Here is a 14,354-nt window from a genome sequence, read left to right as displayed (position 1 = left end):
AAACTATGAAACAGAGACACTTTTGGGGGGGGAGTGGGGGGCGGGAGGGGAAGGATTGGGATCAGAATGGGGGGGTTGCAATTGTATGGGGAATATAAAAATAAAATTTATTATTTAAAAAAATAAATAAATCTTAAAAAAAAAACAAATCTTTAAAAAAAAAAAGCTGATCAATGCAGAATGAAATAAAATTTTATTATAGCCACTGTGTATAAAGCCAGGGTGATTTCCATGATAATATCCTAAAAGCAGTACAGGAAGCAGGGATACTTGACTTACCCTGCAAGATGGAATTTAACCTAATGATACTACCTCTTAGATGCTGCTAGCACTGATGTTTATTATTGCTATTTCCTTCAATATGTTAAATATTTGTAGAAATTACTATTAATTTGGTGAGGCTCATATGAAGGATTACACTTAAAAAATAAAAAATACTATAGTTTCAAATGTTGTTAGTAGTGATTTACAAAACTGCTTACATATTTTCACAATTTCAATTATTGTAATGTTGACTAAAGCATCTACTGCAAAATATCATTTTTATAATTTTAAGATTGATTTATTTATACAAGAACTGGGGTACAGGTCTGAGACGTGGGAGGTTTAGTGGATTCACCAGAGACAGAGCAGGGAGCAGAACAGGCAGAGGACCCAAAACACTGCTGAGGGGAGCAGCGGGTGAGACAGGAGAGGTCTGCCGCGCCATGTGGGTTTCTCCCTGGCCGGCCGGGAATCATACCAGTGCTGCAGAGGCTGCGGACAGCTTCACAACACGGCGCTCACCCCGCTGCACCACCGGGGGAGGACCACAAAATATCTTTTATTCAGAAAACAATGTATGGAAGACTGCTCTCCCTCAGCATTTTTCAGTTGTTTTCCTTCCATTTAAAAATGGTTTTAGAAGTTTTAATATTTGCTTGTTTACAATCCAAGTCCCTTTATTTTTGCTCCTGAATTTTATGTACTACCCATATTTGCTAATGAGGTTCATATTTTGTGGCTTATTCCATCCTTTCAAAGTTAAAGGGATAAACTTATAAAAACATAGAATGTTTGCAGTTAATATTCCAGGATAATAACATGGAGATTGCCTGGAGTTTTTGCTGCAGTAAATGGCATTGGGAAATACCAGTAACTGGCTAGGACACCATAGACAGAACTGCAAAAGTGATTAATAATCTTGAATAAGGTATGTAACTTCTCCAAGCCTCAATTTTCATATCCACAGGAGCTGGAGAAAGATCCTGAGAGCTTTGTACTCACACAATCTGAGATGATGGTAAGAGATGAATGAGTTAATAAATTTAAATTGCCTGAACACACTAATTGCTAAATGAAAGCTGGCTTTCATCATTTTTCACAAGACTTTGGAGAATCACTCTTAAACTTATATAGAATTTATTAAACATTATGTGTATTTTCACCAAGATCATGAGAGAAATACATATCTGTTTACTGCCCTCTACCCCAAGAATGCAGCTATGAGAAATGAAAAGTAAATGTTCACTCATTCCACCATCTAAGTTCTGCAGAGCTGATACAAAAAGCAGAAGGTAGAGAGAAAAGAGATGGGATTTCAGAAATATAAGGAGGCCAGGTCTCCACCCTGGTCTCTCTTTTTGTGTTTGATAAAACTTTAAATGGGGGCAAAACAATTTATATACTGAAAAGAGTATCTACTCCTGTTGGAAATTTTCTTTCTTTTCTTTTTGAGTTTACTCATTATGGAAGTTTTTTCTTTGTTTTTGTCCTAGCAGCAGAACTCTTAAAAACTGATCTTTTGAAGGTCAGGTGCAACATAAGTTGCTGTATGCTCAGTGATACACCCAACTTCCTGAGATCCTTCAGCCTCCTGAGGTCGCAGTAAGTAAACCACTGGTCTTGCTTCAGCAGCTCACTTTCTCAGTGAGAAAAGGTAATGCTAGAGAGTGAAAATGACCTGCCACAGAAGTGAAATAGTTGGTGGTGAACTTCCACATAAATCAGATGTCCCAGCCGGACAGCCCAGGGGACAGTTGTAGCCCACAAAAGTATTTTCTTTGGCCCAAACACTGTTGCTCCAAACAGCATTTTAGAGAATTTTGATTTATTTGACAACATTTAAAAACCAGGAAAGTGCATATGAAATCAAGGTTTCTAGCATCTTTTAAATTTTTTGAAGATTTCGCAACACCAATTCCTCCTCCCTCCAGGCAACATGAACTAGTACTAATATGTGATTGCTCCCTTTCCATGGAAACTGCAATTTCAGGTTTGCTACAGTCTTTACCACAGAGTTTTGTCACCCACTCCTAAACTACTCACCCATTTTCTCTACTGCAGAGGAAATGCCAGGCAAAAGCTACAAGTTCTAATACAAATAATAAGAAACAAGTGGATGTACCCTGGACACCAACATTATCTGCTCCAGGCACACATTATTTCCTTCCATTCTATAACCAAAACATACAAACCAAGTAATATCCTTGTTATGAGGTGATCACACCAGCTTTCAAGACTCATCTAAACACAAGGTAGACCATCAACTCATAGATAGTAATAGAGAAAAAAAATCTTAATGACTCCGACACACTTCAGGTAGAGTTCCACTGTGAATTTGGAATATAAACTGTGGTGTCACTGCCCAACAGGAACCTCATCTAAGACCTTAGATTCTCAAGGGCAGTGTGTTTAACCTTTCATTGCCAATTCCTCTGTGTCCTCCATGTCCCCACACCCTCTTCATTCTGACTGTTCTACCTGATCCCACTGAATATCAAGTATCTCACTCTTGAGTGAAAATGAATATGTTACACATATTTATTGGTCATTTTTATGTCTCCATTTATGAATTTCCTATTTGTGTCTTTTTCATTCATGTCTTATCAACCATTGGGGTTATATGCTATTCCACTGTTCAAATATAAGGGCTCTTCACACAGAAAGGTCATTAACTTTGCAGTTTCATACTATTTCAATTTTTCAGTCTTTCCATTTATTTTCAGTTTTTATAGAAATTTGAGAGCATGGACATATTAGAGTTTTGTGTTGGCCTATTTGCTTTGGCTTAGAGGTTGTTGTTTATTCTGGGAAGGCCTCTCTTACCCTAATTTTAAATAGACAGATGCCATTTAGTATTGTCCCTTTTTTCTTCTCCCTGTCCACATTTTGGGATTACCATAGATTCATGACTGGGAACCCAAGGCCACTTATATGTTCACAGTCCTAAAATTAAAGAAGCTCCAGACTCCAACCTAAGTCTGTCTAGCAAAACCTCACTGTGACATGCTAATATCCCTGGCAGAATTCTAGGGAAAACATTTCAAGACTGGATATGAACCCACAAGATCCTTAATTCTTTCCACTAAAATGCTCTAACATAGTATTTTGATCCTTCTCTTTGGGCCTGGCATTTCTGCCCTGCTTAGCATCAAAAGATATCTGATAGAATTCATTACCAAACTTTATAAATGCATTTCTGGATCAAAATATGGGGCGATTTATCATATGCACACCCTTCAAATGCTAACAAATTAACCCTAATAAAAAAATCTCTTTGCCCCATTTTCTCATTACTCCCTCCTAAGGCATTTGGAAATGCTCCATTGGGAACATAATTCATCCATGAAAAAGAATCACAGTCATAAAAAATGGCAGAAAACTTAACCAACCAGGTCATTGCATTTGCTCTTTCACTGAGAGGTCCTGTGGGTTGGAGAAGCAAGAAGCCTTTGGATAAGGAAGCCAAGACGTTGACCCTCATCTCTATCACCAGCTAGCTGTATGCGCTTGAGTCAGTTTCTCAGAAATCCATTTTATGCGGTGTTGCTGTTAATAATCATAATATAAAAGCAGTTGAGCCAGGGCCTCCTTGGTGGTTCAGGCGGTTGGGCAGAGTGCTGTGAGGCTGTCCAGAGCCTCTGCAGTGCCAGTTCGATCCCCACTGGCCTCGGAGCAACCCACATGGCAAGCAGACCTCTCCTGTCTCGCCTGCTGCTCCCCTCAGCAGTGTATTTTGTCAGTCTGCCTGTTCTGTTCCCCACTCTGTCTCTGGTGAATCCTCTCACCAGAGGATTCATCTGGCCTGTACCCCAGTTCTTGTATAAATAAAATAAATAAATGAATAAAAATAAAATAAATAATTAAAAGCAGCTGAGCCAGTACTCTGTTCCAGGCCCTGTTTTTCTTTTTGTATGTGGAATAATTTTTCTCTTCATGGTAATCTAATGAGGTTGGTATCATTTTTACCCCCATTTTACAGCAAATGAAACCAAAGCAACTTGTCCAAAAGCACACAGCTAGCAAACAAAGGAGAAGGACTTGCAAAGACAGGAATTTGGATAGCTGAGTCAATTATCTTAATTTTTGTGAGTGTAAAAAATATCCAGGAAAGCACTTTAAAGGAGCCTCCTACCTCGCACAGTCGCCAGCTCTCCATCTACATGGGCCATACACTGCATGGCAGTGGCCCCCACACATATTGGCATGCTGACCCTCTGCCCTAAAACAGAAGTTGACAGGTCTATTTCAGCAACATTCTGGAGCATCCGAGGGTACAGTTTCCATCTGAAATTTTAAAAAAATAAAAGTTTTAGAACTTTACAAATATCATCAAAGTTGACAATGCAATAAGTTAAAAAGAGAATATATTCTCATAAGTTTCCCATAAAGCAAATTACTTTACAAAGATAAATGAATGAGGTAGCTGTAAAGTTTGTTAAATTGAAAAGTTAACAATAATAAGTAAGACATGGAAACAACTTAAATACCAAAAATAGATGACTGGATTAAGAGATGTTGTATGGGGACTCCCTGGTGGCGCAAGGGGTTAAGCACCGCACTACGAAGCAATCCACAGCCTCTGCAGCACAAGTTCGATCCCCAGCTGGCCAGAGAGAAACCCACATAGCGAAGCAGACCTCTCCTGTCTCACCCGCTGCTCCTCTCAGCAGTGTGTTTCAGTCAGTCTGCCCGTTCTGTTTCCCACTCTGTCTCTGGTGAATCCTCTCACCCCCCCATATCTCTGGTCTGTACCCCAGCTCTTGTATGTATAAATAAATAAATCTTTAAAATAAAGAGGTGTGGTATATATATAATATAATACTATTTAGCAATCAAAAAAGATAAACTCATGCCATTTGCAGCAACATGGATGGAACTAGAAGGGATTGTGCTCAGTGAAATAAGTCAGAAGGAGAAAGAAAATTATTGAATGGTTTCACTTATAGGAGGAATATAATAAGGAATTGGAGGTAAATCATAAAAAAATGGCAGGAAAATATAAATCAGAGACATTCTGTTGGGGGAGAAGGAGAGAGAGGGATCAAAACAGGAGAAGGAAGAGCACAAGGGACTGTGGTGATGGTGCACGGGTGAATTGTGGTGGACATTCTATGGGGACTACTCCTGAGAGGAGAAAGCAAACATTGTATAAAAATGAACAATGATATAAAATATGTATAAATAAATTATTTTTAAAAAGGAAAAGATAAATTCTTCAAGCCAAAGTATTTTTTTTAAGATTTATTTTTTATTTATACAATAGCTGGGGTACAGGCCAGAGGCACGGGAGGGTAAGAGGATTCACCAGAGACAGAATGGGCAACAGAACAGGCAGATCTACTGAAATGCACTGCTGAGGGGAGCAGCTGGCAAGTCAGGAGAGGTCTGCTGCACCATGTGGGTATCTCCCTGGCCAGCCAGGAATCGAACCCGCACTGCGCAGGTTACAGATAGCTTCACAGCAATGCGTTCAACCTGCTGCGCCACCAGGGAGGCCCCATTCAAGCCAAAGTATTGTTAGCATAAAGTAGAATTCACTCATTTGAATGTACAGTTATGTGAGGTTTGGCAAATGCACACAGTCATGAAACTGAGAAGACAAGAGCTGGAACAGTTCAACCACCCTGAAAAATGTCCTCACATCCTTTTGCAGTGAAAGTCTCCCTCACTTATCCCCTACCAACTGCTGATATTTTCTATCCTTATCACTTTACTTTGCAACAATATCATATAAGTGAAATCAAACAGTGTATAATCTTTTGAGTCTGGCTTCTTCTACTTAGCATAATCCAAGATTTACTGACATTAAAGTTGTGATCATTTTGGATGAAAAATATATTCCTTTGCATGGAGGTAACACAGTTTGTTTATCCACTACCCAGATAAGAGATATTTGAAAGGTTTCCAGTTTGCGGCAATTATAAAATAAAGCCACTATAAACATTTGCTGAAAATGTTTTGGTGTGAATGTAGCTTTCACTTCAATGTGCTCAATTCATTTTGAAGGTGGTATAAAAAGATATGAAAGTTAGATTATAGTTTAATAAGATATTCTATGTCTACCTTGTCTTTTTTTATTGATAGAAGACAATAGCATTAGGCAGTTACTTTTTAAATTATAATTTGGTTTCTTCAACATCCTTCAAAATATCCACTTAAGTATAATGATAAGAAAAAATAATTTTTATTTGGAACATTTTCCTCAAAATTGTTATTTGACAACAACTGGAGTTTTTGGCAAAAATAATTTATGACCCCTTTCATGAACATGCACTGAAAGTAAAAAAGAAAGTCCCAGGGGGCCTCCCTAGTGGCACAGAGATTAAAGACAGAGCTATCAAGCTATCGTCAGCCTCTGCAGCCCGAGTTTGATACATTAGCCTGCCTGGGAAGTGACCCACATGGTGTAGCATACCTCTTCTGACTTGCCCACTGTTCCCCTCAGCAGTGTATCTCAGTACATCCACCTATTCAGCTCCCCACTCTGTTTCTGGTGAATCCTCTCACCCCCCCAGCATCTCTGGTCTACACCCCAGCTCTTGTATGCATAAATAAATAAATCTTTAAAAAAAGGAAGTCCTGGTTCCACCCAAAATCCAAGTCAAAGCAAAAGTTTTGAAGGCCAAGAAAGCAGTCTTTCATGGTGTCCATAGCCACAAGTAAAAGAAGATGCACAGGCCCACCTTGGGCTTTCCAGAGGCCCAAGACACTGCAGCTACCAAGGCAACCCAAATACCTTCAGAAGAGCATTCCCAGGAGAAACGAACTTAACCGCTATGCCATCATCAAGTTCCCCTTACTACTGAATCTGTCATGGAGAAGATTGAAAACTACACACATGTTTCCATTGTGGATATCAAGACAACAAGCACTGGATCAAACTGAAGAAGCTTACAATGTTAATGAGGCCAAGGTCAGCCCTCTGATCAGACCTGATTGAGAGAAGAAGGCATTTGATCCACTGGCTTCTGACTAGGATGCTTTGACTGTTGCCAACAAAATTGGCATCATTTAAACTGAGTCCAGCTGGCTAATTATAACATAATTTTTTTTTAAATAATAGGGTTTTTTTGGCTCCTGGACATTAGTTTTAATGACTTTTTCTGTAAGTTGTCTGTTTTGGGATGAAAACTATCAATAAAACCAAGAACCAAAACTTCATTAGTAAAATCTGAGGAGAACTAGTCCCCTTTTTTTCTTAGCAAATTTAGCAAATTTTATATCTTCTCTATGCTCAAGATTATTTTTATCTTCATTAGTTAGTGATTACACCTGAAGAAAATAAACAGTCCTATTTCTAATGAGCACCGAGACAATAAACTTATGTGTAGACACACACATACTTAGGCAGCGCCCAGCGTTCAACACCTAGATTTAACTCTGCTTCCAGAGAGATGAAGATTTTTAGTCAATATAGCAAAGTGTGAAGGAACCAAAGTAAATCAAAACTTCACAGTCTTAAGTGAAGCCCACTTCCTGTAGAGGAAAAAAGTGCCTTGGTGTCGCTCTGTGAAATAGCTACAGGTCTGTAATCTAAACCTTCCTTGCATAATAAAGTAAAAACATCCAGCCTCTGAAAAGCATAATAAAGAAATTTTACTGTGTGATTTCTCTTCAATTCCTTTGAACATCATAATTGTCATTATTTTATGTCACACCACATGTTCCGCTGCTGGAAGTCTTTGCTTCTCCACTGACCCTCACAGCATGATTCTTTCATCTCCATTTTGAAGGGGGAGAGTTTTTATTACCAATCATCTCTAAGTGTACTATTAGAATGAGAGAAAAAGATTTTAATAGCAGCTGTTGGTATGCTGGCCTTGGAAGGCATTACTATTTACTCAGAGCTGAGGAAACAATGAAAGCTTTTATGAAAAGCACACACAGAGCTGCGAGGAATCAGCTGTGTGTGTGTGTGTGTGTGTGTGTGTGTGTGTGTGTGTGTTTATGAGGCTTAAGGGACATTTTTAAATGTCCCATTCTCTTTTACTATAAGGCAAGGTGCATTCCTTCTCTCTCCAGGCAGTAGTTCTGTGTTTGTCCACATGGTGGTGCAGTCACGTTAGTAAATGCTCTTATTTCTCCATACCCGGTATTATTTGTTCTGAGGATGGCATCACAGAGACTTATCACCCAGTACACAAAATGCAATTCATAGGTAAGCCAGACAAAATCAATGGAGTAGGAATTGTGTGTTTTCTCAAAAGTACTCCACATTTTGATATTTTCTAAGAAGCAATTACAGTAAACTTTGTTCATATAATTCTGATTTCCAAGTCCCACCAAACCTTTCCCCCTGTTTAAGAGATTTTCCCACAATCTTACATAAAATAGTGGCCAACTACAATCTTGGAAAAAGGATATGAAGATTGATAAAACAGGGCCTCCCTGGTGACGCAAGGAGTTAAGACACAACCTATGAAGCTATAGGTTCATAGCTATAGCTATGAACTTCATAGCTGCAGTCACTGCAGCACAAGTTCGATCCCCGGCCAGGGAGGAGACACACATGGTGCAGCAGACTTACCCACTGCTCCTGACTTACCCACTGCTCCCCTCAGCAGTGTATTTCAGTATATCTGCCTGTTCTGCTCCCTACTCTGTCTCTGGTGAATCCTCTCACCCTCCACACCTTTGGTCTGTACCCCAGTTCTTGAATGCATAAATAAATCTTTAAAAAAAAAGATTGACTAAACAATTGAACCAATAGAAAAACAAACTTTTTTCAAAGAAAGGAAAATAAACTGCGTGAATATTGGGAAAAAGTAAAGGTAGGGATCCATTAGCAGAGATTTCTATTGATACTTCATATCCAAAAAGGTTCTCAAATTTAATTTATAAATAATCAAGTGATATTCAGATGCCCCAAGAGGGAGTACTCTGTTCAAGGAAGACACTCATCATCCAGCTTTCAAGCCCTGGGGTGTTTATTGAATCCTGCCAGGTGAACACAATGAATTAATGTTTTATGAGTCTGCAAGATAATCAGATTGCTTCTCAATATCTCCACATTAATTTTTTACTCTAAGCATTTATATCACATAAAATATATGGATATTAAACATATAAATTTTATAATCTTAATTTTTACCTTTCATTTTATTTTATTTATTTATTTATTTTTGTGGGACCCTCGCCGGCAGCCGGGGAATGAACCGGCGCTGCAGAGGCTGCGGGCAGCCTCGCAGCCCAGCACTCAACCACTGCGCCACCAGGGAAGGCCCTTTACCTTTCATTTTAAATATTATGAAACTTGTAAAATATTTGACTAGGTTTCTATCATTCTCCCAAACACCCTGGTAAAGAAATTAGGAGAGCAGGAATTTACTCTGAAGAAAACACAACATGACAAATGTATTTAAATAGTCAAATCATTTTTGAATGCTTTGATGTGTAGATAGATAGCAGAAGGCTCTAAACCTACTAAAATAATTATGTGTATGTGCATGTGCAGTGTGTGAGTGTGCGTGTGTGTGTGTGTGTGTTTGCCAATACTTGTCTGGATACTGCTTCTATGTCAGTTACTCTTGGCATATAACTGCACAAATGAACAATGTACATTATTGGTTGTGCATTAACTTACATGTACAACTTTTGGCATCTATGTTCACAAATGCATGTTTTTGCAAATCACCTTTATTAATAAGTGACAATAATTGAAATGAAGGCTACAAAGAAACCTGCATTTGTAGTCCAGAGTTTTAAGTGGTCCATAATACGATGTATGGAAATGTGAAAGACAATTTCGTATATTTGTTTGTTACTAACTCAGATCATTAAAATGAAAACAATTTTTTTAAGCAACAACAACAAAAAAATACTTGTCTGGATAAAGAAGCCACACTTTGAGAAGAGAAAGAAAGGAGAGAGGTGAGGGGAGAGAAGAAAGGAAGGAGTTGGGGGGAAAGAGGAGGAAGAAGGTATAAAGCCAGGATGTAAAACTTCTTTCCATGTGAATCTCCAAACACAAGAGACAATTATCTGCTTTTCATAATGCAAGAGCAAAAACACAACATACTTGCCTAACTGAATGATTCCGGTCCTGCCTATGGAAAGAATACCGAAAACGCCACTGATGATTTTTGCTGCTCCTTAAAATTAACACAAGAGATTAATATTGTTACTACGATCTGTTATTTCAGAGAAAACTACATACTCTTCAGTGTCAATAATGATATAACAGGAAAGAGAACTTCCTTATATTATCACCAGGACTACTGAAAAGCCAATTATTTTCCAACAATGACAATTTCACAAGAGGCCACAGTATGTGTGCAGACCATAGATAAGAAGGATACACTGAGTTAATGTGTAAGAGTGACAAAGAACTATTCTTTTTAAAATTAAATCCAATCAGATTGGCCCATGCAAAACATAGCCAGCTGATATTTGCTCTGTTCAGGACTTATTTACAATTGACAACTATGTTCTTCTGGTTGGTTCCAGCTATTTGGCTTTATTTACTTGTTTGTTTATGTACTTATTTGGGGGGACAATAATATTACAGTCCAAAGTCTTATGCAGAAATGTCTCTAAACAATTGCTCAGTCACAAAAATGACCCATGTCTCCAGAACTCTAAAATGTGTTCAGAACTGAGTGTCAAGATATGAGTTGTCGCTGTGAATGACCTTTGTTGTACTTGTGTGGGGGGAGGGGAGGTGTATAAGTTTCTTAAATGTCTTTTAAAATCCTGTGTTTGTGTCACAACTGGTTATTTTGAGGTTCGGTTGTTTTGCAGTATTGATTTGAATCAGAATGAGAGATTTCAGATTGATTTCCATCATCCAGCCCCCTCAAATCAAAGTCACCAAACCCTGGCAGAAAATCTGTTCTAAATTCAATGTGATCAGCTTGATGATACAGAGTGAGGAATGAGGGATCACTCTACAACTTATACAACAAAAAAGGAATTGAGATGTTGGATAGGCAATGGCCCCTAATAATTTGTTACAATAAAAGTCAAGTGCTTGACAATAAAGTAACATCCTCCAGAGAAAGTTAATTAGTGTACCTTTTTCCCCTTGGAAACTGAACAAAAGAATGACAAAGGTTTGTGTAAAAGGTAGCTGAGCAAATTCATTCTCTTTGTCTGTGTCCTGATCCTAAGTTACCCAGAACATGCATTGGTGTGCTTGCAATTCACAAGTCCTGAGATACTTTTCCAGGTCACAGCTTCGACGTCACCACAGCCTTCGATGTTTCACAAAATTTCTAAAATTTCTAAGGTTGCAGAGGGGGCCCTTCTACCTTGCTATACCCCTTTGCTCCCTCATTGGGCCCATTTTTTAGGTTCTGTATCAACTCAACCCACCAGTGTTAGGAAGGCAGATGCCAATGTGTGCCCACTGGAATAAAAGTTCCTGGGAATGGAAATGTTCTCTGTCTGGCTCACCAGTCTCTCCTCAACATGTTGTATAGAGTCTAGTCCACAGAGACTCCTAATAAGTGTGAGATAATTAAGGATTAAGGGGGTAAAAGGGTGAGGAAGTCTGTATAGCAAGGAAATGGAGGTCGCCTGTGCATTGAGGCCTGAGGTATGCTAAGAGAGACCAACTTCTTAAATCTGTTAAGGATCTTAAATTTCTTTGGTGAAAGTTGCCTGTTTGGGTTCAAGCACTGTTTTCAGAAGACTACAAATAATCATACCACATTCCCTGGTGAACTGAATTGACATGGGTCAAAGAAGAAGCATCTTTCAAGAACACAACACCTTGAAAGAACACAACATATTAAATTACTGGAAAAGATCATGTACAATTTTAAGCTCTGTTCCCCTACACTCCCCCACCTTGGTTAGAATGATTTCATGTCTATTAATATACACATAGAAAAGTGACTTGGCTCTAAACTAAAAAAATCAAGAAGGATGTACAAGGGGTTAAGCACTGCACTATGAAGCAATCCATAGCCTCTGTAGCACGAGTTCGATTCCTGGCCAGCCAGGGAGAAACCCACATGGCGAGGCAGGCCTCTCCTGTCTCGCCCGCTGCTCCTGTCAGAAGTGTATTTCAGTCAATCTGCCTGTTCTATTGCCCACTCTGTCTCTGGTGGGTCCTCTCACCCCCCGCATCTCTGGCCTATACCCCAGCTCTTGTGTGCATAAATAAATAAATTTTTTTAAAAAATTTTAAAAATCAAGAAGGAAAGCAGATATTTGGATATTTTCTTTCTTTTTCCTTTAATTTCTCACCCATCTGTGAATACCCACAACATTCACTGGTTTTGTTAAAAGCTACGATGTAAGACAGATATGCCTGAAAGAGTGTAGATCATTGAGGACGTTCCTCCCCAGACCAGCAAATAAACCATCTTTCTAACTACTGGGAGAAATACACTCCTTTAAAGTTATTTTGTGTTTGGTTTTTATTACAAACAGAAAACATAAACCATGACATCCACCATTTTGAGTTTTAAAATATGGAAGTCCATGGAAAACTAATTTGGGAAGAGAGATGAAGCACTTTGGAGGACAGATGAAACTGCAAAGTTGAAAGATTAATGCTATATAGACAAATTGAAATCTAAGTGAAAGTTTAGACAACAGTAATCAAAATGAATGATAATGGAAAGCCAGCCAGATGGGAACATTTGAGGCAACAATCCAATCCGTTTCAACCAGATAAGATGGCTATCTTGCATTTAATACTATTTCCTACCCATCAACATAGGCCTTCACGGCCATACTTAGAGGAAAGAAGAAAACGGAGTCATCAAATTATCACTATTCTTATATATGATTAAAGTAATCATTCATCTATTTCCAAGCAAGGAAACTTAGGGTTGATTTTTTCCATCAATTTTTCAAGATTCATGGGCTTCGCATATTTGAAAACAATTGAAAAACACATTATTTATCACAGTCTCAAGAATTTCCCCCTCTGTACTAGACATGTATTATACAAGCAAACTCATACTATCATCATTAAAACTGTAGATCTTAACTTCGTAGAACATTGTGTAATTTTAAAACATGATCTTAAAAAAAAAAAAATTGTCTCACCTGGAAAATGCTGCAATATTATCAGCCAGTGTTTCCTGATCATTTGCTCCAGACCGATAGTAGTCATAAACAGACTTCTGAAGCACTGATTTAGCATGCTGTTCATAATCATTGATACAAACTAGCCGTGTGAACATTGTCTATGGTTATCACAACCCCAAGTTTGGGGTTCTTTTCCCTGCCTTGCCTTCTACATCCTGACAATTCCGTTATCTGTAAATTATTAATAGACTTTATCCAAAGTTCAGACTTAGTTCCCTGTTGCTTACATCAAGTGAGCAAACATATGCTAGACTTTGAAATTTCATTTTTACTGTCTGCCAAAGAACAGCTATACTTAAGTCATAAGCAGTTTGGGCCTAGGAGGCATCAGAAAGGGATTAGTTGTGTGTCATATTAGACAGATACCATGAAACTACTCTTGACTTAGTTCTATCTAAGGCTGCTTCTTCCACATGTAATGTGTGTGCCTTTGATCGGCACCCACATGGACTTCCCACTCATTTTCCATATACATTTGGATCAGGTACATATCATGTGAAAAAGAGCATAGGTGATGGATGAAACCTCCACTAAATATGGGGTGACGGCAGGGGGAGGATTCTACACAATATGAAATTCAGCTGATTAAGGTCAAAATTAGAGCAGATTCTTAAAGAGTTTTGGATGTAGGAAGGTACCATCCCCCAAAGCCTTGTGGTCTCAATCTAAAATGTCACTCAGTCATGGAACACCTGGGGAAGATTCTTATGAGTAAGACATGATTTAGGAACCAATGCCATAGCCATCACTCTGACATAGGTTACAATACAGAATGGTCCACTCAAACCTGCTCACCAGCTGTTTAGCAGCTGAATTCCAACCATTTACAACTGTATAAGAATGTTCTCTTGACCTTGAAGTCTGCTCGTCCAGCCACGTAGTATGGTTTTATGGAACCAATGTCCCCTAAACAGTCCTCAACCAATGACCCAGGAAGTTGGTGCATAAATACCTCAAATCCCTTGCTCTTCTGATGAGTGGCTCCTAGATGTATATTCTACATTGCAAACTTCAATTGCCCACAGTAGGAACTGGCTGATAACTTA

At 38.6% G+C, this 14,354-nt stretch overlaps 1 protein-coding gene across 3 annotated transcripts in view; it reads right to left on the bottom strand.

Annotated features, from left to right (window-relative positions):
• The window catches only part of HAO1 (hydroxyacid oxidase 1), a 52,998-nt gene extending 39,595 nt beyond the window's left edge, over nucleotides 1-13,403 (bottom strand). Inside the window, exons 1-2 of one of the 3 annotated variants that reach the window (XM_037521082.2) lie at nucleotides 13,267-13,403; nucleotides 4,397-4,548 (exon numbers count right to left, since the gene is read on the bottom strand). In XM_037521082.2, coding sequence (XP_037376979.1) covers nucleotides 4,397-4,548; nucleotides 13,267-13,403 — 289 coding nt within the window. Of the gene's footprint in view, nucleotides 1-4,396; nucleotides 4,549-10,282; nucleotides 10,504-13,266 lie in introns of those variants that run through there. The other 2 variants (XM_037521083.2, XM_037521084.2) reach the window with 2 other exon arrangements.
• Between the last annotated feature and the right edge of the window lie 951 nt (nucleotides 13,404-14,354).

The sequence above is a fragment of the Talpa occidentalis genome, unplaced genomic scaffold, assembly GCF_014898055.3.
Source record: "Talpa occidentalis isolate TD23 unplaced genomic scaffold, MPIMG_talOcc4v2.1 talOcc4.10, whole genome shotgun sequence".
Taxonomy (NCBI): Eukaryota; Metazoa; Chordata; class Mammalia; order Eulipotyphla; family Talpidae; genus Talpa; species Talpa occidentalis.
This window is presented reverse-complemented; position numbering and strand designations above follow the sequence as displayed.